The sequence below is a fragment of the Thalassophryne amazonica genome, chromosome 15 (genome assembly GCF_902500255.1).
Source record: "Thalassophryne amazonica chromosome 15, fThaAma1.1, whole genome shotgun sequence".
NCBI classification, from domain to species: Eukaryota; Metazoa; Chordata; class Actinopteri; order Batrachoidiformes; family Batrachoididae; genus Thalassophryne; species Thalassophryne amazonica.
The window spans coordinates 17019816-17045575 of record NC_047117.1 but is presented as its reverse complement, the minus strand read 5'-3'; the positions used below and the strand labels follow the sequence as shown (position 1 = coordinate 17045575).

The 25760-nt window shown below is 39.7% G+C and overlaps 1 protein-coding gene across 2 annotated transcripts; it reads left to right on the top strand.

Annotated features, from left to right (window-relative positions):
* The first annotated feature begins 1208 nt into the window (after positions 1–1208).
* Positions 1209–25760, top strand: LOC117526032 (PDZ and LIM domain protein 3-like). 2 transcript variants are annotated; one of them, XM_034188022.1, is made up of 7 exons: positions 1209–1546; positions 16243–16394; positions 17566–17650; positions 17737–17924; positions 20604–20728; positions 22852–22963; positions 25304–25760. In XM_034188022.1, exons 1-7 carry the CDS (start codon positions 1454–1456, stop codon positions 25491–25493), a joined length of 945 nt encoding a protein of 314 aa, XP_034043913.1. In that variant the 5' UTR covers positions 1209–1453; the 3' UTR covers positions 25494–25760. The 2 variants fall into 2 exon arrangements, with proteins under 2 accessions (XP_034043913.1, XP_034043912.1); XM_034188021.1 differs by having other exon boundaries at positions 1212–1546; positions 20601–20728.

The window sequence follows — 25760 nt, the reverse complement described above, 5'->3', positions numbered from 1 at the left end:
AACACAAATGTTTTAGTAATGGTTAAAAATGTTTTTACTAAATTTGAGGTTAGAATGTAAATTTTTTATCTATTTTTAAAGGTTTGCACCATCTGTTATGTGTAGTTGTCACATTACTGGGTATTTATGATAGAATCCACTTAACATTGACCTTGGTTGATCATTGCTTTGGAGACCAAGCATTTGTCACGGTTAAAACTATTCCAATTATTATGTTACATCACCTTTTCCCAAATTCAAACAAATTTTAACTTTCTACTCCTGCACCAAATGAAATTGGCATTCTGTTTTTGTTGTTTTTACCCAATATCTCTAACATTCAGTCATAGATATTCCAAACTTTACCCTTTTGGAATCTGAGGCTGGATTGGAAGAGTCCTTTAATCCTGTCAAGTGGTACCGGTTAGATCAAAGTTGACTTCAGGCTCATGGACTATATAGTCCCGAAGGACTAGCAACTAGTTTTGCTTGAGAGAAGCAGAGTCCAAATCATGCAAATTTGATGTATACATCAAGAAAATCAGACCTAACCCTAATCCAGAACAGACATTTGTCAGGATGCCGTCACTCTCGCATGTTCAAAACCTTTCATGGGAAGAGGAATGCAGCAGGATTTGTCTTCAGTCAAAGAGGGTCAGGTCAATCACAGTGTGACCACCTCAGCTTTATGGAATTGGTATTGGATCATCCAAGGACTCAACACAGTCAAGTCTTAGGAGTTCTTTACAATTAAGTGTCCTGTGAGTTCCTTTTGCATCAACAAAAGCTTTGTGCGCCTCAGCCTAAAGGTGCCTCTGTCCAGCACTTCCTGTTTTGTCCTGATCTGGTCTCATGTCTTGTGTTCACCCTCTATCCTAATTTGCTTTGGAGAAGTTCATCTGCCAAATGCATTTCTGTAAATGTAAGAACAGACACTGAGAGTCCTGGATCTAGTCTAAATCAATAGCGGTTGGTATGTGCGTATGAGACCTCCAAGGATTCAGCATGGAGCTGCACCTCCACACCAAATAAGGACAGGAGCAGCAAGTCCTGTCAAGCAGAGCAAGAGGAGGTTAGTCAGATTGTGGGCTGCCCAGAGATGAGGGGGATGGCTGAGGCTGTCCGTCTCGATGTGTCCATGGAGTGTCAGCCAAAAGGAGATGTAACGTAAGCCACAAAGGTCTTTGATAGAAAGACTGGCTTCTATGTTAACACAGGAGGGGGTCCAGAAGGGTATTGAAGACACCAGAGTGAGTGTGCAGTCTGAAAATTGGACAGCACATGCTGCTACAAAACACCCAGAGCCTGTTCCTAAAATCTAACCAATTACTTCACTCTCTGGGTGGAGTTTGTTCATTCTCCTCCCCCTTTGCCCCCCCAGAAGCTTCAAAATCTCCATCACTTAGATGGTCCTTTGCTCTTTAGCTGTTGTCTCCACTGTTCCCAGTCGGCACCGCTGAGGCATTTGAAGGTCATGCCAATTAATGTCGTCTTGGATGGCCCGGCCCCCTGGGGGTTTCGTCTGTCAGGAGGAAAGGACTTCAACCAACCTCTAACCATCTCCAAGGTGAGCATGTGTGTGGGAAATTATACACAATGTGGAGCACAATTCTGCAGACGATTTTACTTGTTACACAGCTGTTCAAATGATGACAAAGCAGGATGCCTCTATTCCTGCGTTTATTTTGGGTGGCATGTAATTTGATTACTTGAACTCGTCAGTTATGCCAAAGCCATTTTATGTCTAAAAAAAATCCAGATGAGTAAATGTTTGCTTCAGGGCTCACATTGTTTCCAGGACAATTTATTCCAGAAAGCGTCTATCTGGATTTGCATCTGCAAATGCACAAGGTTTAGATACAAATATAGAAGCTTGCAGTGTTCTGTGACACATTTACACACACACAGAGAGAAATGCACACGTGTGTAAGTGAATGAATTTTGACAACAATATTCCTTAGTAGACGGAGCACACAGGCTAAACTCTACCACCCAAAGGGGGTCAAATTTCGGATTGTTTTTACATCCGCTCTGTTTATACTTACCCAAGAATAATGGCGAGGATAGATCTTTGTGATGCCACAAGTAGTTTTAATTTTGTCATTGTTAGACAAGATGTTTCTTTTTTCTATTATAACATGAGGCAGGTCAGATACCAGTTTGGTTCAGAAGTAATTGTAATGACTTTTACTTTGAAATCCTGGAAAGTAATTGTAATCAGTTGCTTTTGAAAAGTTGTTGGAACAATTACTTTTCACATACTTTTTGGTATATTTGACTAATGAATATTTCCAACAAACTTTCAGTGTTGTGGAACCATGTTGAGAAAATAATTTTCTGGAACTTTCAGTAGTGTTCAGAATAATAGTAGTGCTATGTGACTAAAAAGATTAATCCAGGTTTTGAGTATATTTCTTATTGTTACATGGGAAACAAGGTACCAGTAGATTCTCACAAATCCAACAAGACCAAGCATTCATGATATGCACACTCTTAAGGCTATGAAATTGTGCTATTAGTAAAAAAAAAAGAAAAAAAAAGAAAAGGGGGTGTTCACAATAATAGTAGCATCTGCTGTTGACGCTACAAGCTCAAAACTATTATGTTCAAACTGCTTTTTTAGCAATCCTGTGAATCACTAAACTAGTATTTAGTTGTATAACCACAGTTTTTCATGATTTCTTCACATCTGTGAGGCATTAATTTTGTTGGTTTGGAACCAAGATTTTGCTTGTTTACTAGTGTGCTTGGGGTCATTGTCTTGTTGAAACACCCATTTCAAGGGCATGTTCTCTTCAGCATAAGGTAACATGACCTCTTCAAGTATTTTGACATATCCAAACTGATCCATGATACCTGGTATGCGATATATAGGCCCAACACCATAGTAGGAGAAACATGCCCATATCATGATGCTTGCACCACCATGCTTCACTGTCTTCACTGTAAACTGTGGCTTGAATTCAGAGTTTGGGGGTCGTCTCACAAACTGTCTGCGGCCCTTGGACCCAAAAAGAACAGTTTTACTCTCATCAGTCCACAAAATATTCCTCCATTTCTCTTTAGGCCAGTTGATGTGTTCTTTGGCAAATTGTAACGTCTTCTGCACATCTTTTATTTAACAGAGGGACTTTGTGGGTAATTCTTGCAAATAAATTAGCTTCACACAGGCATCTTCTAACTGTCACAGCACTTACAGGTAATTCCAGACTGTCTTTGATCATCCTGGAGCTGATCAATGGGTGAGCCTTTGCCATTCTGGTTATTCTTCTATCCATTTTGATGGTTGTTTTCTGTTTTCTTCCACGAGTCTCTGTTTTTTGTTTTTTTGTTTTTTGTCCATTTTAAAGCACTGGAGATCATTGTAGATGAACAGCCTATAATTTTTTGCCTATAAAGTTTTCCCCTCTCCAATCAACTTTTTAATCAAACTACGCTGTTCTTCTGAACAATGTCTTGAACGTCCCATTTTCCTCAGGCTTTCAAAGAGAAAAGCATGTTCAACAGGTGCTGGCTTCATCCTTAAATAGGGGACACCTGATTCACACCTGTTTGTTCCACAAAATTGACAAACTCACTGACTGAATGCCACACTACTATTATTGTGAACACCCCCTTTTCTACTTTTTTTAACAAATAGCCCAATTTCATAGCCTTAAAAGTGTGCATATCATGAATGCTTGGTCTTGTTGGATTTGTGAGAATCTACTGAATCTACTGGTACCTTGTTTCCCATGTAACAATAAGAAATATACTCAAAACCTGGATTAATCTTTTTAGTCACATAGCACTACTATTATTCTGAACACTACTGTATCTTGGATCCAGATCCATATCTAAATGTTGTGTGTTCTTTCTTGGCCCGTAACACAGTAGTACAGTTATGTTTTGATTATGACATAAGGCAAATATATTACTTCATGATCTTTGACACCAAAGATTGATAGGCTGTTTTTTTTTTTTTTCATATCACAAGGTAAAAATCTTGAGGTAGGATGACACACTTTCCTGCTTCTGCCCCTTAATTTTAAACTATACCAAAATACAAATGGTTCTTTCATGGTTTGTGCCTCACCCCTCTACCATCTTTCTTTAAATCAGTGCATCGGGTTTTGAGGTATCTCATTAGCAAGCAAACGCACAGACAGCCAATGAAAACAATTACCTAAAGGGAAGTGCCAAAGGAGTACATGACAAGTACATGTACAGAGTAAAACAAACAGCCTCCAAGAGTCAACAATCCACTAGATCTCAACTAGAAAATTCGTTATGTGCTGCACATGTATTCTGAATACATGGCAAATCTTGGGAGTGATTTAAAAAGTGAATCAGTCCAAGTAACCCTATCAAATTTAATCCAGAGTGCAACATTAACACCACTTAAGCCCCGTTCTCATTTTCATGGATCTGCATCCCAGACACTCCTGGCTTGGAAAACCTTAGAGGATCTGGGAGGGTGTCCACGGTGAATTGGAACATTCTATCCTCCTGCTGTGGTCTTTTTTTTTTTTTTTTTAAATGGATGAGCTTTAAATATGCTTTTTCTGTTTTGTTTTTTTTACATCAGGATCATTGATGAACCTCTTTATTTCCATGGAGCTGGTAATGTTGTGGTACATGGTGTTCCATCACCAGGAGGTTCTCCAGAAACACCACAGTTGAGCAAACGTTATACTACAGGCATGCTGTGGTATCTACAGTTGTGCCATGACTGCATTTGCACACATCACGCGTTATGTCATTACACACGTCAGAGCAGCGTATTACATTGTCAAACCGCACGCTCATACACAGTGATGGGCACACTTCCGATAATCCGATAACCGATAATTATCGAAGATAAAGTTTTCATTATCAGATTACACTACGTAACACAATTTTTGTTCCTGGCTTCTAAGTGTTATATTTCAACTGGTTATGTCTAAAGTCGATGGAAAAATGACTACATTCAGCACAAACTGATTTTTTTTTTTTTCACATTCTAGAAAGTTCTAAAAGTTTCTTGAAATTTCTAGATAATTCTGGAAACTTCTAGAAAATTCTGGACAGTTCTAGCAGTTAAAGAATATTCTAGAAGACTACTCAGTAGTAGTGAAGGCGAATCGAGAATATTCTTGAAAACAGACAAATTTCAAAATATCATTGTCCTGATCACAGAAGCAAAGTTTCTGTGGAATAACGGCTATTTTCTATTTATTTAAGGCATAATAGGTTAGGAAAACACACTGTGTACACAGGAACAAAACAAAAATAAAAATTTGTTACATAGTGTTATCTTTTCGGATAACTTTGAAAACCATTATCGGACTAATTATCTTCCGATAATTTTGTCCGATAATTTTTAGACCGTTAATGTGGTAAACAAAGGTGAGCAGAAGTGTAGTTCTTCCCTCTGCAAACAGAGGAGAACTGCTTCAAGAAGAAACCGCTCTATCCTCTGCAGGCAAAGGAGAACTGGTCACTTAAAAAAAAAAAACTCATTTCTTTTAACCCCATACTGATACGTGGCCAATATCACCCAAGTCATCCTGAGGCATACTTTTTTAACTTATGGTTCAAATTTTAACCAAATTTATTTTGGACAAGTTATTTAAATTAATGTCTGAAGGATTATGAAGTGAAAATATCAGATATATGTTTTAGTTTTAAAGTAATGCGCTAATTTTTAAGGTTTTAGTGTGGACATGCTGTATTCAGGTGCATTATGGGTGATAGGGTAATCTCAATATGTTCACGACATGAGAAAATGCATTTGAGACACTCTGATCAGGCTTCACAGACAACAGCTTTAAACTCTAGTGCCTAAAACTCTCATGTATATATTCTCTGGGTTTATAAACGTTACTGTGTTTGCGTTTATTAAATTCCACGCATCTTAAATGTAGCAAGTAGCAACAGACACATTATCTGGAATTTTGTTTTGTCAAGTTTTCAAGGTCTCTACTGCCATCTACTGGCCAGTAGTGTTCATGGCAGTATTCGCCCTGAAGCTGGGCTGATATTTTCAATCACTGTACTCGGTTCCAGCTCAAACTGTACAACAGAACCGCACGGTGTAAAAGTTCAGAGCGCACGATTTATGTTCTCACACACATTGTACATTCAAAATCCACACATCGGACTCGTGTTTCCAGAAGCAAAACGTAAACAGCTTTTTTTACAAACTTCATTTACAAAAACTCTCAATGGGAGACATCAAAGCTTAAAAAAAAATTACAAGACAGGTCTGCGGTGTTTGCACAGGCACAGTGCGAGAGTATGGACGCTTGTAGCGCTTCAGCAGCAGGATACCCTCATGGCAGCCAACCAGAATATCAAACAGGTTTGATTTTCATCCAAACATATGATTGCCGTTCAGGAGGTGGTCGTGAGATGTTAAAGCAGCTTGTTACTCCATGTACACTACACGATGCAGGATGCACGATTAAGCTGAAACTCGGTGCAGTAGATCATGGCAGTGTTCTATTTATTTTTGATACCGGTTATATCAGACGGTTATCTAATTACAACTTGGCTTTCTTTTTTTTTTTTTTTTTTTTTTGGAAAATGACTTTTTTTTTTTCTTCAGAAAAACTTCAGAATTAGTGCATTATTCAACATTAAAAGATATGTTATATTTTAACTTTGCACAAATGACAGAATTGACATTAATGGAGTTATTCTATCAGTATTCGTTTTATTCATACACCAAACCGTACACAGCACTGCTTTATTTTCCAAGACCTCGACCTGATGGCAGTGTTGTGATTAAGTAGAGAGTTGAGCTTTGCGGCTCCTCTCAGTTGTTTCTGTGCTGGAAGCCATGTAGTAAACTGGAGTTTCCAGCAGGGGGCAGGACGCTCAAAGACAGAAGTGCTGACTCGTCGTTTGGGTCTGTCGTCCAAAAGTGATCGTGGTGTTAAAACTCAAAATCATCTTGTTAGTAGTTGCAAGTATACCGGAGACAATACTGGAATTTATCGGTTATCTGTAACTTCCGATACATTTTTGGGTGGTTTATCATTTTAGCTTTATCAAAGATAACTTTTCAGTTATCTGATTATCTGTTATCGAAGTTAATTTTTTGGTTATCTGTCCCCACCACTGCTCATACACATTAGTATCCAACCAGTAGACCAACCCCGCCCCTAGATTTGAATACAACATAGTAACATACATGCCTTTTCCATTTTGGCCAACAGAGGACAGTGCAATAACAGTGACACAGTTCTTGCGTGACAAAGGCGTCAACATAAACTGCTGTTTTTGTTTTAAATTGGATGTTACTTGGTGATGGAGTCTCACTTTGTCAATGACCAAAGAATTACTGTGCTCCTCCAACATCTGCTAAGTGAAAAAAACGGTGATCACAATGATGACGTATGTGCTGTCAGCCAATCGATACTCAGCTGTTGGGTCAGGTTTGGACCAAGGCGGTGTCCTAATCACTTAACAATCAATAAATGTGTTTGGATCCAGACCCTCTATGTACTGGGCAGAGTTTTTTAAAAAAAAGGTGGAAGGCGGTGTCCTAATCACTTAACAATCAATAAATGTGTTTGGATCCAGACCCTCTATGTACTGGGCAGAGTTTTAAAAAAAAAGGTGGAGTGGTGGACTTTAACGTGAAGCAACCAATTTGCTGACATTACAGACCACGACCTTTCGGGATGCATATCTATGAAAGTGAGAACATGGCTTTAGTCAAATACAGAATATAGGCCTTTGGTAGCACTGTGCAAAACATTATTGTAAAAAAAGTGTTGTAATTGTAAGGTTCCATATTTCACTTATAGTGTAAATTCAGTTAAATAATTTTCTTTACTGTGCGAGACATAAAGTGACCAGTCTGCAGTGCCAGGTGTCAGATACCGTAATCCTGCTCCATCTGGATTGTGCCAATCTAATTTTAGAGAATTATTGACTTAAAGCGTAGTTAAGTGTCCGTGTTTCTGGCTGTGTGTCATAAAGCCCCACCTGTTGTGTTAGCAGATACTCGCACACTCACTGTGCTAAAAAAGAGCACTGATGAGAGACATTTGCAATGGACTGGAATGGAAGAGAGTGGATGAGGATGGAGGGAGAAGAACACATTAAACCTCCACCAAGGTTTTACTTTCCTTTGTCTGGATTACGCGGAAAGACAGTTCTAACAAAGTTTTGTACTGATGAATGTCACTTTCTCTAACATTCATGTTGGTCAGTGGAAAAAAACAGTAGCTAAGTGAGTCACACAAACGCAGTTTGATTCTGTTCCTGATTTACAGGACCTATTAAAGAAAATCCTCATGTATGGTGGGTGATGGCATACAGTTGTGCTCCAAAGTTTACATACCCTGGCAGAATGTTAGATTTTTTTGGCCATTTTTTAGTGAATATGAATAACAAAACTTTTTTCCACTCATGGTTAGTGGTTGTGTGCCATTTATTGTCAAAACTGTGTTTAATGTTTTTAAATAATAATGACAACAGAAACTACCCAAATTACCCTGATCAAAAGTTTACATACCCTGGTGATTTTGGTCAGATAACATGCACACAAGTTGACACAAACAGGTTTAAATGGCTACTAAAGGTAACCATCCTCACCTGTGATCTGTTTGCTTATAATCAGTGTGTGTGTATAAAAGGACAGTAGGTTTCTGGGCTCATGACAGACCCTTGCATCTTTCATCTAGTGCTGCACTGATGATTCTGACTTCTGAGTCATAGGGAAAGCAAAATAATTATCAAAGAAAAGGTAATTGAACTGTATAAATGATGGATGCTGTGGGAACAAAAGCACAGTCAGGTAGGCCAACAAAAATCTCAGCATCAACTACCCAGGAAAATTGTTTGGGGTGCAAAAAAAAAAAAAATCAGCTGAAATACAGGACAATTTGAAAAAAGTAGTGTGGCTTTTTCAAGATGCACAAAAAGGAGGCACTCGAAGAAAAAATGGGCTGCATGGTGGAGTCGCCAGAAGAAAGCCATTAGTACGTAAATGCCACAAAGGATACCGCTTACAATAGGGCAAACAGCAAAGAGAACAAAGTCATTTGGAGTGACGAGACCAAAATTTAACTTTTTGGCCACAACCATAAATGTTACATTTGGAAAGGAGTCATCAAGGCCTATGATGAAAGGTACACCCTTCCTACTGTGAAGGAGGTGGATCGCTAATGTTTTGGGGATGTGTGAGCTACAAAGGCACAGGAATCTTGGTCAGAATTGATGGCAGGATGAATGCAGCATGTTATCAGAAAATACTGGAGGTTAATTTGCACTCATTAGCCCGGAAACTGCGCATGGGATGTACTTGGACATTCCAACATGACAACCATCGAAAACACAAGGCAAAGCCACCCTGTCACTTGCTACAGCAGAATAAAGTGAAGGTTCTGGAGTGGCCATCTCAGTCTCCTGACCTCAACCTCATTGTGCCACTCTGCGGGAGAGCTCAGACGTGCAGTTCACGCAAGACCGTTCAGGAATTTACAGGAACTATAGGCTTTTTGCCAAGAAAAATGGACAGCTTTACCATCAGAGGAAATAAAGAGCCTCATCCACAACTACCACAAAAGACTCCAAGCTGTCATTGATGTTAAAGGTGGCAATACACAGTTTTACAAACAGGGATATGTAAACGTTCGATCAGGGTCATTTGGGTAGTTTCTGTTGTCATTATGATTTAAAAAGTGTAAACACAGTTTTTTGACAATAAATGACTTCACACAACCACTAACCATGAGTGAAAAAGATGTTTTTGTGTTATCATTTATATTCTCTCACAAATGACCAAAAAAATCTAAGATTTTGCCAGGGTATGTAAACTTTGGAGCACAACTGTATATTATGCTGTGTTGAACTCTTGGAAGCTCAGAAATACCCCACATAAAAAAAAAACACTTGCGTAAAATGCGTTCATTAGATTACGTGGATCAACTATTTAGCCCAGAGATCTCAAACTCGTTCCAGAAAGGGCAGAGACTTCACTTTGAACAGATGGAACCAGTTAATCAGTGAAATCAACTGGTGGAGTGGGTGGTTGCAAAGAAAACCTGCACCCTCTCGGCTCTGTCTAGAATGAATCTGATTTAGCCTGTCACAGAAGAGCTAGGCTAACGTTATCTTTTGGGCTAAGTGAAATTGTCAGATGTTTTGGCTGATGTGTGGTGCTGCTAAATTAACTATGATAGCTATTTGTACATAGAATGTGAATATTTTACATATAGCAGTAATGTCTTGTTTAAAATGCATTCATTCATTTTAAATATGCGGGGGGTTTTTTCAACTTTCGTAACACGTCTTGCTAGTCGCACGTGCGGCTGCCACGACTATGACTTCACCTCAGATAACTCGGATTGCTCAATTTCCTTACAAGTTTCTAAGCAAAAATTCCAGCCCAACAGAACTGATCATTTTGAGTGTTTTGAATGCAGCATTAGGTCACCTCATGCTTATCAGACTTAATGCTAACAGTTAGCACTTCAATTAGCATGACCATATATGCTAATTCACAATGTTTGTGAATATGCTTGGGGTTTACACACAAATGGCTTTTAATATGTTTACACACTTTCATTTACGTGATTATCTAAAGTTAGGAGCGTGAATCTGGCATGGCACGCTCATTTCTGCTCATCATGTTAAAGAAGTGAAGCAAAATTTGAGAGCTTCATGAAAATGTTCTTGAATGAGGTCCAAAGCCCCATGTGTATAAAAAAAGAAAAAAAAAAGTATGTCTACACAGCTGAATATTTTAGCTCAACAGTCCTGACGTCATTTTGAGTGTTATGAGTAACTGTAAATGAAAAATAAATAAACCCACAATGAAAATGTGCTTAATTCTAGAAAAGCCTCAAACAAAAATATGTTATTAAATAATTATGACTTAAAAGTCAAGCTTTAAAGTTGGAGCTTAATTCTAAGGCTTATATATCATTGGGTCATTTAATCTATAACAAAACTATGACTTTATAAGGTGATCAAATTTTGTCTTTTTTTTTGTTTGTTTGTTTTTAAATCATCCATGTGTTTAATATCTGATGCTGCTAAATAAAAGCAAACATGATGTAGCAACAAACTTTATTCAACGTCAGAACTTGTACATTTCCTCAGTATATGTGATAGTTGAATAAGCATGTTTCAAATGTGCTTGTTTTGTTTGCCACCGCTCGGCTGTACTTTGTCTCTCAATGTCTCAGTCTGTGCAGCCGCACACGTGAGTCCAAAGTTCTTTGCCATTTTTGGTCAGGATCATCATCCTCCGCGTGACCCGCTGGTGTTTAGAGAGAAGTAAACACTGCAGAGATAAAATCTTTTTCATCAGCGAACTCGAACCTTCAGTGAATCATTTCACATCACATCAGCAGGACTTGTGTGTTTCCTTTATTCGTTCATGTATTCATGTGATCATTCCCATCCTGGTGATGATTGTTGTGGTTCCTTTAGTTTTGATATTTCACCTCAGTGAACTAGTACTCAAACAAAACTCTATCCTTCCACCGTTAGATCCTCTACAAGCTTTTTTTCTATAAGCACTTGTATTCCAAGATCAAAGGTCATGTTTGAGAAAAAATTTCCATAAAGCGTACTCTTAAAAACTATATATATATATATATATATATATATATAGTTGAGCTGCAAACTTGAGGGTTAAGAAACTTGTTTATTGCTTGCAAAGCTCAGTTCATTCATTCATTATTTTAAGCCCTTTTGCTTTTCTTTATTCCTGCATTTTATTATTTGAGCCAAAAGAACATTTGCTGTAATAATATTATAAGACGTAGCGCAATTTACAGTGTTATCTATAAGTGCTGTGCAAAACTCTTAAGCGTGAACCAGAAAAACATAAAGATGGAGAAAAAGTCATTAAAAGTTTCAAATTGGCAAATATTTTATCACAAAAAAGTGCAAAAAAAAAACTACTATGCACAATTAATATTGTGTGTTTGTATGAATACATTTTACTTTCCAGAAATGAATTATCATTTAATAATTGTCCTGTTTGTTGTCTTTTTTGGATTTGTACATTAGGCTCAAATTACAAACTAACTCATGTTTATAGTCATCTGGAAAGGTCTGTTACTTTTACTTTAAAAAATTACATTCTTTTTTAAGATCACGTATTGCAAATTTAATCTTTTACTGACATACCAATTTAATAAAAATTAAAACTCCAGAAACACTTGGATACTTAAAGCTACAATGTGTAGAATTTGGTGTCACCAAGTGGTGAGGTTGCGGATTGCAATATGCCATTGTCGGTCACAGAATTGTTTCCCTTCATATTTTTGCTTCTTTGGTGGTGGAGATTTACGCTCTCTTACCTTCTCTTGTGATGAGCAATATGTTTGATCCTCCGTTTCACAAAATGAGGGTTCTCAAACTTGATCACCTGCACAAGCAACCAGTAGACTGTGTGTCTTCCAGCTGTGTTGCAAAAGATGGAGTAAATATGTCCCTTCTGGGCGACTGTATCAACATGGTGGTCCCCATGAGTGGGCCCGCTTCCATCTAAATATGAAGGTCTTGTTCTAAGCTTCTGAAATCACATTGATTCATCATTGCATTATGGAACTGCATATTCCAATTCTGCTAATAAACACCCTGAAGTCCTACACAATGTAGCTTTAAGACTTTTCTATAGTTTTACAGTCAAACATCCAAAGCATTCAAAATAAGTTGTCATTACTCTTCAGTGAAGTCCTTGTATTTTCATTTTCTGGGATTGTTATACCGTCAACAGTTAGAGGAAAGAAGGAAGGAGGAAATGAAGGATGAAAGAAAGATGGAGAGGTTACAACAAAGGCAAATGTGTTAAGTGAAAACAGAAGGATCCAGTTTAAATCTGATGACACCAACACAGACAGAGAAGACACAGTGAGACAGCCGCTGTCCAAAAATGCTCCACGCTCTTTGGAAGCACTTTGATCCCCAGTTATTTGTAGGCAGATGACCTCATTCAAGTGTCAGTGTAACATCCCGCTATACTTGAGTAATCTGTGCAGGGCAATGCAATATGGCTAACCATAGGTCATGACCTGTGCTCTGTAAGTGGGAATATTCACGTCATTTTGAAGCTGCCTCCTGAACTATTTGCTGTGACCCTTGATGGCGATCTGTGAATCGCTTCCTGGCCAAGAGAAGTCTTATTCCGTCTGGGCGCTGTCAGTACAGTGGGAAGTGGCACATGTTTATTTTATCTCCCTGACAAGGGATGGATGGTTTACATGCGTGCATACCGAGCAGGGCAATGCCTTCCTGTAACAGGAGATCTGGTGGTGCATCGTAGAGAAGAAGCAGCCTGTGATTTGTGCATACAGTGGAAACGTTTTATTCTCCTGCATGGTCGGGCTTCTTTGGGACCTCTCTGGTGACTCACTCGCTAAAAACATCATGCAAAGCTGCAGGCCCAGCAGGGGGCAGTAAAGAAGAGGCCTGTTTGGTTGAACTAAATGATGGTGAGGTCAGGCGACATTAAGAATGCGGAGCGTCTATATCGTCTGTTTTCTGTCTGGTCGGGTTTGTGAGCATGTACTGGGGCTCACGTCGCTGCATCCACCACACACGCAACCACCTTCAGTCCTGGTTGGGAACCACCCAGGTAGACAACTAGGAAGCTCAGCTGATGAGGCTGAGCTACGTCTGGAAACAGCTAATCGAGTCATGAGGTTGTGAGACAGAAATATAATGTTTATCTTTACAGCAGATGAATTTTTGGTATGTGGTTTCTTTGGAGCAACCTTGAGTATCCCTTGAATGCCTTTGTTTCAAATGAACCAGCCTAAGGCACACCTGTGCAATAATCATGCTGTCTAATCAGCATCGTGATACCTCACCTGTGAGGTGGGATGGATTATCTTGGCAAAGGAAAAATGCTCACTAACACAGATTTAGACAGATTTGTGAACAATATTTGAGAAAAATAGGTCTTTTGTGTGTATAGAAAATATTTTAAATCTTTTAGTTCAGCTCATGAAAAATGGGAGCAAAAACAAAAGTTGTGTTTGTTTTTGCTCAGTTTGGTCATGTGTGTGTTTATGTAATGTAATATTGTGTGTGTGTGTGTGTGTGTGTGTGTGTGTGTGCGTGTGCCTCTCACATCGGAGTATAAATTGCACTTTTTTCCTCTATGTGAATCTGACTTTTTAACACAGGATTTTCCTGGGTGCAAGTTCAACAACAGACAGGAAATCTTGTAGCACGTGCAGACCACAGCCTGTGCTGTTACTTAACATAAGGACTTTTATATTCCAAAAATAAGCAAACTGGACAAATTAATGTGTGTAGGATGACATATTGGATGATATTTGATGCAGTTTGGACAAAACAATCCTTGAGACAGGGATGGAGATGTGAAGAGTGGGTTGATGTAGGAAGCCGTCCACTTGTGGTGTGTATCATAAGGACCGTTAAATTCCCCCCCCCCCCCCCCCCCCCAAAAAAAGAGAGATAAATAAATAAACATGTGATGCACAGCATATTGGCTGATGCAGTTTTGATTTGATGCAGTTTGAACAAAATAAATCGTTAGATGAACATTCTTTGCTGGTCCAGGGGAGGTGACGATCTAGTGGTTAAGGCATTGAGCTTGAGACCCGAAGATCCTTGGTTCAAATCCCAGCCTGATTGAAAATCATAATCACTTCATAATTTTTTTTTTTGGAGCATTGTTGTAGTTGATTCCTGGGAAAGCCAACAACTATATAAATTATTATTGTTATCATCGTCATTATTATTATTAACGAATACATATTTTTTTCTGAATATGTCACACCGAAGTACAAGTTGCAGTTACTCCCAAACTACTATTTAAAAATAAATAAATAAATAAATAAAAAACACTTTTGGGATTAAAGTTCGAAACTGACTTCAAGCTTCCAGAGTGTTATGAAGATTCACAATTTGGTATATAAATGCATGGACAGCAGGAATCTGAATGACATACGGGCTTTGGTGGGACATTGTGTTTGATGGCACTGTTGATGGATGGTGCACAGTGTTCTTATACTTTCTCATGGCCTTCCAGCTCTGGCTTTGTATCTCACTGAGGATGGTATAATCCAGGATGGTATAATCCAGCAGCTCGGATTATTCTCTGGGCTCTGTCGGGGCTGGAATGACGCGGTGTCATGTGACTTTGCAATCAAGGTCTGTCCTGTGCTGGCACCCAGTGATCCATGGAGTGAGCACCTGATGGTATCTCAGTCCTGGAGAACGTGAATCACTTCCCTTACCTGGGCAGCATGAAAACTATCTTTTGCATCAGGTGGAAAGACCACCATACTAACATCAACGTCCTAGCTGAGGCCGAGTTCCAGAACGCTGAGTGTGTCGTCATCAAGATTAATCTTTGGTGGGTGACATCGTTGGGATGGATGAAAGCTGACTTCCCAAGTAGATCTTCTACCACCAGCTGAGTGAAGGAAAACGGTCCAGAGGAGGGCAGAAGAAACACTACAAGGACCGCCTGAAGCTCAACCTCAAGAACTGCTCAATAGACTGGAAGACCTGGGAAGAACAAGCGATGGGCCAAGCCAGCTGGTGAGCAATGATCCACACAGGAGTGGAAGTCTTCAAAAATATGCAAGCAAACAACACAAAGGAGAAAGAGAAAGGAGAGCAATCAAGATCCTGTCTGGCAGAAGCTTCCCACAGCAACCACGTGCAACGTCTATAAGAATCGGTGCATGTCAAGGCTGGGCCTCTTCAGTCGTCATTGCATCCACCATCCCATCTGGGAATCAACTAAAAGACAGTCTTCTTTGCGGCTGAGGGATTGCCACGATGATTTTGATGACAACGTGCCTCGAGATTTGGAATTTTTCTCTGACTGTGAGGCTCCACCAGAACATCTTGGACTTCATTATATCTGAGGGGTGTTGGCTTGTTCTGTTCGATAGTTTAGCACCAGCACCATTTGCAAGTCATCTTCAATATCCTGCCAAGAGAATGTTGCTATGTCACTGCAAGGCCACGCTGAGGAAGCCCATCACAACTCTACAATTATTATAAACGGTTGACTTTAACATAAATAAATAAAGGACAATATGGTGACAACTACAAAATGATTCTAGAACTTAATGGCCAAATTTGGTATTTTAAATACAAGAACGTATAATATATAAATTAATTTGATTAAAGATGGGACATAAGCAAAATAAACCTTTCACTTGTGGTTGCTGTCGCTGAAAGCATCAGCCCTTCTTTCTAAATACATCGCCTCCTACCATCACACGAGGCCACTTTATTTGTTCTTCTTCCTTCTCCCTCTCACTTCTGTCTCAAACTCCCTTTCAGATCACTCCAGGCAGCAAAGCCTCCATAGCGAACTTGTGTGCCGGAGACGTCATCGTGGCCATCGATGGGGTTCCGGCCACAAATATGATGCACTGTGAAGCCCAGAACAAGATAAAAGAATCCACCACGAGGCTCCGTCTCTCTGTTGAAAGGTTTTAGCTGCACACAAACAATTAATTTATTTCATTTATATAGCGCTAAATCACAACAAAACTACCTCAAGGTGCTTCACACAAGTAAGGTCTAACCTCACCAACCCCTAGAGCAAGCACACAGGTGACAGTGGTAAGGAAAATCTCCATCTGATGATATTGAGGAAGAAACCTCAAGCAGACCAGACTCAAAGGGGTGACCCACTGCTTGCAACAAAATAAAAAAATTAAGCACCACGATTCAACTTTACTACATAGAGCAGCTACACAATTGATCCCCAGTTCAGTCAGAGCAGAGACACATCTGACCGTTTATACTTAAAATACAATTAAATTTGGCAATAAATGATCTGATCTTCAAGGAATCTAGCAAATCACCAACATTTATGTAGTTTTTTTTTTTCTGTCTTCCAGATAAACACAACCAACTTACACATCTTGTACTTTATGTTTTGCTATAATGTATGCACCTGTACAAGGCTTTTGTTTTAATGTGAGGGCCTATATGTATAAAACTTTGTGATGTCATAAAGGTAGTTCTAGAAATGGTGGACTGGGTGAAAGTGATTTTTTTTTTTTTTTTTCAAGGAAAGGGTAAGATATCAACTTTGAAACTTTTCTGTTTTTGTGTAGAATTTTGTAATTTCCTGAAGCCAGTTTCTGTTATAGAGCTGCCATTCCCAAACTTAAGAATGCTGCAGCCCATTTACAAATCTGAAAAGCTTCTGCACCCCACCCAAACAATAATAATAATAATGATAATAATAATAATAATAATGAGCAGAATAAATATAAGGTAGAGTAACTGATGGGCAAAATCTCATCTTAACAACTGGCATAATTAGTTCTGCAGTTTTGAGTGCAAGTATCAGGTTGTTTAATTCCAAATTTGGAAATTGCACTTAAAGCTACAGTATGTAGTATTTGCTTGCATTTATTAGCAATAAATGTAATATAGAATATGATCCTTCGTGTATAGTAACCTGTACCAATGAATCTTATGTTTCATAAGCTCACAATGTTCCCTTTGTATCTACAATCAAGTAAATAAACACATCCAGCTCATGGTGTCATTCTGCCAGCGATGACTGACAACACACACACTGGAAGTCAAAAATCAGTTTAACAACCATGTTGAGGTGACCTTCTTATGACTTTCCTGTGTTACCAGGAATGAAGCTGGACTGTGGTCACCACGTGTCGTGGAGGACGGGAAAGCTCATCCGTTTAAAATGAACCTGGAGACAGAACAACAGGTGTGTTGTTGTTTTGTGTTAAATGGATCCATGCTCACTCAGGATTATAACAGCATCTCTGTCCTTTTCCCTCTCCTTCCTTTCAGGAGTTCAAACCTATCGGCAGTGCTCACAACCGCAAAGCTCAGCCATTTGTGGCGGCGGCAAATATAGACGACAAGCGGCAGGTGGTTAGCACAACCTACAACACTCCTATAGGTCTATACTCCTCAGGAAATATCCAAGACGCAATGGAGGGTCAAGTCCGCGGTCTAGTCCATAACAAGCCTGAAAGGTAACCCCAAACTTTCACCCTACCCTTAACTCTTATTCTAACCATAATAATAGTTTAAAACAAAAATTAGCACTTGAGTAAAATTTTGAGGTCAAAGATCCAATCAAATTCAAACTCTTTAGCATTAATGAATTGCAAACGTATCCAGTAAATCTCTAATTTCATTATAGTGATGTGCGTGAAACAGAACCAGTGACCATCACGTTTTATGTAATTTAGATTTAGGAAATTACATGACATTGGGATTTTCACTGAAACATTACTTACCTTAACAGACGTGTAAAGCAGAGTATCGTCAGCATAACCTCAAAGTGAATCCATAACCGCATATTATTTAACATAATGTGATATGAAGACAGCATAAGAAGGAGAATACAACAGCACCCTGTGGCACTCCATAATGTGCTCCTCAAACTGTCAGTGTGGTGGGTAACAGCACCTACAAATAAGCTTTTTAAAAATACAGTTTAGGTTGAGGTGTAATGCTGGAATCATTTGTAAAGCAAAAGCTTTAACTACCTGTATATTTAAATTAACCTGGTCCTTGGGGATCCTTGGTGTTTGCGTCTCTTTCTGATCGAAATATGTCGGCTTAACAAAGTCTGATCTTTTAGTTTTTGACTGGTTGAACACATCCGACTGATCTAAGTAACAGTGGGCAGAGCACGGAGAGACGGAAAACCTGCAGCAAGATAAGAATTTTAAACATAAGATGCGTTCATACTACAAGAGCTTGCAAAGTTCCCATTTCATGTGTTGATCCAACACTTGCAGTGTCACTCTGTCGGATCTGTGCAATTCACTTCAACATTGAACAGAAAAATGTCCCAGAAAACCTAAAAAAAAAAAATAATAAAAAAATTTGTTTTTACTCAAAAGATACATGATGTTCTCTACAGGACCTGAGGCCCGTTGGTGCCTGTGCTTATCCCTATAGACTCCCTCTGGACAGGATGCCAGTTAGATTCCCAGCCAAGGTTGACAGCTGGATGAATTTGCACAATGCAAATGAATTGTCTTGTCCAAGGACACGGGGAGCGTGACCAGGGAACTCATTATTACCCTGAGCTACTCAAACGAAATATGTAAAGTAAATAAGTCCTATATAGGCCCTGTGGCTCATCTCCGGATTCTGTAGAGTGAAGCAGACGACAGTGGAAAGAATTCCAGTCCATCGCAAGTTACTTCCCCAGCCAAGGTCGGTACCCATTTAGCTATTATGGATTAATCTCAGAGGTTATACTGCCATCATCTGGCGGTTGTGTTGACTCAGTTATGTTGGTGTGACAGATGGTGTAATTATGGGAGTTGTTTTCAAGCGATAGTGTTGAAATCAGGTAAAAGCATTTAACTCAGGTGGTAGCCAAGAGTTTAGAGTTTGTGACAAGCAACTCACTAAGGTGGCTTTAAGTGAAATCCTTCATCCACAAGTTGCTTTTGGTGTGCAGCTGAGCCTTGCATGGCAAATCGCTGACATCTGTGTGTGTGTGTGTGTGTGTGTGTGTGTGTGTGTGTGTGTGTGTGTGTGTGTGTGTGTGTGTGTGTGTGTGTGTGTGTGTGTGTGTGTGTGTGTGTGTGTGTGTGTGTGTGTGTGTGTGTGTGTGTGTGTGAGGTATTCTAATGTGCTTTGAGCATCTGCATCAGGTGGAAACCCACTTTAGAAAGCCAGTGCATTTACCAGATGAGTGCAGCTACAGTGCAATTTTGACAAGCATCCAACCCTCTGATCTGAATCGATCCTGTTCATATTATATGAATAGGATCGATTCAGGACATTCATTCACTCAAAATTCACTTCCCTTATGAGAAAAGTGTGAAAGTGTGACTTCTGTACATCTACAAAGAACATCAGTGGCATTTTGTTCCATCAGAGTTGTTCAGTTTCTCCAAAACAATTTCAGATAACTTGATGATAAAAACTGAAAGACACCTGTGGTTCCAAATAATTTTGCACAAATTCAGTTTGTTCTGGATCCAGATAGAAATCACAATCTGCCAAAGGCCTCCCCAAACCGCAACCCTCCTGAAACCAGTGTTTGACATTTAGTTTAGTCCCTGTCTATGACTCTCATTGTTGGGATTGTCAGATGAAGTGTTTTATGAGGTCACAGATGTTAACTGCCAGTAAAGTCATGTGATTCCGTTGAAGTGATAAATAGTGAATTGGACTGAGAATATATTATATTATTATATTATATAGCGCACATGAATAAAGCTTTTTATGTCTTAACTAAGGCATGTGAATGAAATACAAAGCTGAAGCCATAATCTTCCATCAAAACTAAAAACCACTATAATTGGGAATGTAGAAGCCTGACAATAGATTTGGATGATATTGTCCAGCACATCCAATCGTATTTGAGCTTCAAAACCAAAAATGGAAGCTTCATCTTAGATGGATCAGTCCAAACAGCTTCAGGCAGTCTGAGAGAAAAAACACTTTGTCATCTGCATATATAGCAAACTACAGTTCACTGTGTGTGTGTATTGGAGGAGGTTTGATTTGTGTGTTTGTGTGTGTGTGTGTGTGTGTGTGTGTGTGTGTGTGTGTGTGTGTGTGTGTGTGTGTGTGTGTGTGTGTGTGTGTGTGTGTGTGTGTGTGTGTGTGTGTGTGTGTGTGTGTGTGTGTGTGTGTGTGTGTGTGTGTGTGTGTGTGTGTGTGTGTGCGCTGTTCAGCAGCCGGGCCCTAACCAGCATCGAGGATTCTGATGTGTACCGAATGTTACAGAGTGAGCAGGAGGAGCCGCACGAGCCGCGGCAGTCTGGTTCCTTCAAAGCGCTGCAGGACTTTATCGACAGTGATGGTGAGTTTTTGGCATTTCCTTCACATCTCAAACACATTTTAGGAGCTCATTTGATCACTTAAAACAGACAGAAATTATATCTGCTGTTGTAATGACATTAAATAAGCAGAAAACCTTTCAATAAATGTGGATTATTGTAATGCAATGATCAAATATGGATACATGCAATGTTTTGTTGGATTAATACTATTTTTGCAACACAAAACTAACAGCACTTGGTGCTGAGGTGTGTAATTAAGTAATAATTATTTCTATAGCACTTTTTAGCAGTTTAAAATAATTTTACGTTTTTATCTCACGATTGCTCAGTAGGGGGCAGTATAGCTGTGATTTCAGCTGTCAGTTGTGATTACCTACAAATAAGTCCCTTCAGTTCTTTCCTTTTTTTTCACTCTGGGTCATGACAGCAATTCTGAGATGGATCTGCATGTTGATGTGGCACAGGTTTTACGCCGGAGGCCCTTCCTGTTGTAACTGCACATTACACGGGGAATGGGCATGGGTGTTCTTGAAATGGGAACGTTCTGCTCTGGAAAAACAAGGGCACTAACTGCTTGGTCACCACCTCCACCCTACTATTGTGCAAAATTGCATATGTAAATCTTTTTTAAATTTTAATACAGTGAGGCAAATAAGTATTTGATACACTGTCGATTTTGCAAGTTTTCCTACCTACAAAGAATGGAGAGGTCTGTAATTTTTTTTATCGTAGGTACAGAGACAGAATATTAAAAAAATTCAGAAAATCGCATTGCATGATTTTTAAATAATTAATTTGCATTTTATTGCATGAAATAAGTATTTGATCTCCTACTCAACCTGTTTCCTTTCATATCAATTTTCTGAAAACAGAATTTCTCTCATCCCATCAAACTGTGAAAGTGGAGTCGAGAGGCTTGATTGACAACGTTTTATCACATAAAAGTTGAGAGCTGTCATGATACGAGGCGGCTTGGCACAGAAGGATGTAGGAGGCATATGCAGACTCATGGACACAAATGTTAGAGTAAATAAAAAGGCTTTATTTGGTAATCTGACAACAGGTTTGGTACACAGGAAAACAGTCAGTGTGGCAGAGGTAACAGGCAGAGGTGATGCTGAGGCGAGTCAAAAAACAAGCAAAGTTCAGGTACACACCATGACAGAGATCACAAAAAACAAGCAAGTTCGAAAACACAGCGAGGCAAACTGGACTGAGACAAAAGGCTGGAATGCGAATGAAAATTCAACAAACTGGCAGAGAACAGAGGGACAGTGAGGGCTTAAGTACAAGGCAAGATAATCATGGCGTGAATGTGAAACAGGTGTGGGGAAAGTTCTGGAAGGGGGCGTGACAGTAAGATACCAAGATGAATGAAGGCAGGTGCAAGAAAGTGTAGTGTGAAAAAACAAAGCACACCAAAGCAGGAGGAATTAGTGACAGAAAAACCAACAGTGAATTAGCCCAACAACCAGCCTGAATTAGGCCAGATACTGGCCTCCATTTAGGAGTGGGAATTCCCACTCCTAAACGACCAATAGGAGAGCAGCGCTCGCACCACATCAAAGTGAGGCTGACGACAGCATCTCGGCCACCGACCAATCACAGGTTAGGAGAGAGAGGCCAGCAACTGGCCTCATTCAGGCCGGTTGTCGGGCTACGGTGAATAACATAAAATGCCAAAAGAAAGATAAGTCACAAAAACCAACAATTATTAACGTAAACAGAACCAAGAGGCAAACTAGGAAATAAAATGACAAACCTAAAAAGAGGACAACAAGAAAATAAGACTATTACAACCTGAGAACGTAACTCACAATGGCAGAAGTATAACAGATAATGCAACTGACTACACAAAAATAAAAGATAAACAGAGAATAAAACCAGCGACAAAAGCATTACACAAAAGAGATAAACAGAACCAAACTAAGACTTAAGTGAAAAATAAAACAGTAGAACAATCAGAGGGAACATAAATGTAAATGAGAACAATCCCAGATATGAACCTTGGCAGGGCAGAACCCGACAAGAGCTGAATGTGATTGAACAAAGTTTCATTCACATTCACTGAGAGTTTTGTTGTCATGCATGTGTTGAGAGTTGTGCTGAGTGGGTGCTCTCTCTCTCTCTATGCTGTGTGCAGGAACTCGGCCCATTGCAACCAGAACAGTTAAAGCCCCCACCACCAAACCAACGGCACCCACAGGAAACCTGCAAAAACTGCCCATCTGTGACAAGTGTGGGAACGGCATCGTGTGAGTACAAACTCCACCTGTGGTTCTGATCTGTCAGATGTTTAGAAAATGACTGGAAAAACAACAGCAGCACCACAAACTGAAGCGCCATAGAAGCTAAAGAGAGTCACTGAATTATATCATAAAGTGTGTTTCACACCCATTAAGTGTTTAAGTTTTCTTCGCTAAAGTTTCCCTTTAAAGTAACAGACACATGAATAAGTCATTTCTTACATACATGAAAATAATTATTCGACGACAAATCACATCAGTATTTTTGGGGTATTTTTTGGCAAATCAGTTTTAAAGAACCCTGGTACCCCGTGTTAGTTTGCCAACAACATATGTAATGTAGTACCTCCTCTATGCAGGTTTGTAAGAGTGATTCAGTGATCTTAGACTTTAAATGAATATTTCTGGTAGAAATTTGTACTTTCCTAAATTCTGGAGCATCTTTTAAAGCTGGGGCACTGTGACCAGACAAGCCGGGCAAAAATAACAGGCAAAAGACGTCACTGTAACTAGGTGCTGTATTTGTGACTGAGGTGATTGGGTGTCTGTCTGTCTGTCTGTCTGTTTGTCTGTCTATCTATCTAATCTATCTATCCAATCCATCCAAACGCTTGACCCTAATGAACTTGACCTTCACCTTTTGGCTGACCTTGCAATTCTGGAATCCAGTGCACATCGGGTTGAAAAATGAATCTCTTTGACCTTGACCTTTGCCATAATTAATACCTTAAGGGCAGTTACAAAGTCAACCTTCATGAATACGCTATGGTTGGTCAAACTATGTAAAAGGACCTGGGAAGAGTAGGCCAACAAACACAAGTCAATATGATCTTTGTCACAATGACCGACTTTTGAAAAATTTGATCTCAGCTGGCCAGTTCTGTAACCCACCTATATATGTGCAACAAGTTTGGTGGACATTTGAATGAAAAGCAAAATTTTGGTGACCCCAATCATCTTGACCTTTGTCAAAACAAACTCTTTAAGGCCAATTGTGGGTTTGGCTGTCCTATGTCAAGGTTGGCGGAAATCAGCCTATGAACCTGGAAAGAGTAGAACAGACAGATACAGGAGGGCCAATTAAGAAGTTTTGAGCCTGAACCTGAAACCAACATTTCTCAACATTGCACCTAGTGAATCAAAAGTTCACATATTCTTGAGAAATGTTGGTTTCTCAGAATGCAAAAGATGGAGAACTACATCCTACATTTTCTGGGTTAGGTTCAAAACTTGTCAGTCACTGCTCAAATTACCGTATGATTGCAAATGTTTTAAGAGTCTACAATGACAAGTATGTATTGCATCTGTTTCATGCAGTATGAGAGTGTCTCGAGTTTTCCATCGGTCTAGTTGGCATTTGGCAGAGTGCTTAGGGTACAGAATCTAATCCCTAAGGACTCCCTAAGGCCAAATACTGACCAGACCGATGGAAAACTCCGGACACTCTACCTCCAGACAAAGCTCTCCAGGGTCCCTGTGAGTCCCTACCTCATTGTACTCACTTGCCCAGAAGGAAATGGGCTGCCGTGAACAAAGCCAAGAGTGGAGTAGGCAGAACCAGAGATAACCTCCTGAAATGGGGACGGGTGAACTCAGCCGAGTGCCCATGTGGCCACCCTAACCAAACCATGCAACATATTCTCCATGATTGTGCACTGGGCCCAAATGTCACCCAACAAGACCTATGTGAAGCCAACCAAGAAGCCCTGAACTGGTTGCAGTACAGACACAACAAAATATGATGATGATGCAGTATGAGAGGGTAGAACTTTCCTGAATTTGATCCAGACCATATCAGAAACGGGATTTGTGCAGCGTTTTGTGCAGCAATCCAGAAGTATTGTTCAAATTTTCAGGCATTTTATGCATTTTGTCGACCTTCTCATTGACACCCAAGGCTGCTTCAGGTCCAGTCACAACGTGACACTTTCTGTTGTTTCCGTGCAACAAATCTAACAATGCCAACTACCCTTTACTGCAATAAACAAAAAGCATCTCATGAAAACAAGACAATATGCCACAGAATTTCAGTGCAATCATTTTTCACCATCATAATTTACAATAATGAAGAAAAATAGCCCCAGTTCCTATAAACATGGTTTACTGCAGGGGCCATCACTAACCCTGCTCCTGAAGTCTGGTGCTTCCTGGCTCTTAATTGGCTTAATTTGTTTTAGTTAATTAGCAGTGGGTGGAACAGGGAGAGTTGGGAAATATGCAGGGCGGGTGATCTCCATGGGCAGCACTGTTGACCCATCCTCCACTGTCTGAAGATGCTGCACCTACTTATCTTTTAAATATTTAAGTGAAACATTTACATCTGAATTTTTCTTCTTTTCTACGCTGCAGTGGGACCGTTGTGAAAGCTCGGGACAAATATCATCACCCTGGTTGCTTCGTGTGTGCCGACTGTGACCTGAACCTGAAACAGAAAGGTTATTTCTTCGTGGAAGGGCAGCTGTACTGTGAGGCTCACGCCCGTGCCAGGATGAGGCCACCAGAGGGACACAAGCTCATCACGACATACACTTCAGCATAGGCCCCGCCCCTTTTATTCACACGAATGCCAGCTACGTGGAGTTCATGTGTTCATCTGCACTTTGTTTCTTGTGTGCAGTAATGTTGCAGTAAGACGACGCTGTTCTCTGTGAACAGCGCAGTGTGATGATGTACGCTCGAAATCAGATGTTTTTAGAGAACTGCACGAACCTGCTGGTCAAAGATACAAAATCAACCACACAAAACAAGACGTTTGACAGTTTTTCAAAGTTTTCATATTCTTCCAATAAAGAATTCTATGCAATCA

What these genes read in the sequence shown, in the direction of transcription:
- LOC117526032 (XM_034188021.1), top strand. Translation starts at nt 1,454, where the DNA reads ATGCCAATTAATGTCGTCTTGGATGGCCCGGCCCCCTGGGGGTTTCGT. An exon ending in AACCTCTAACCATCTCCAAG is followed by an intron (nt 1,547 to 16,242) that starts GTGAGCATGTGT and finishes ACTCCCTTTCAG; the next exon opens with ATCACTCCAGGCAGCAAAGC. An exon ending in AAGTGTGGGAACGGCATCGT is followed by an intron (nt 22,964 to 25,303) that starts GTGAGTACAAAC and finishes TCTACGCTGCAG; the next exon opens with TGGGACCGTTGTGAAAGCTC.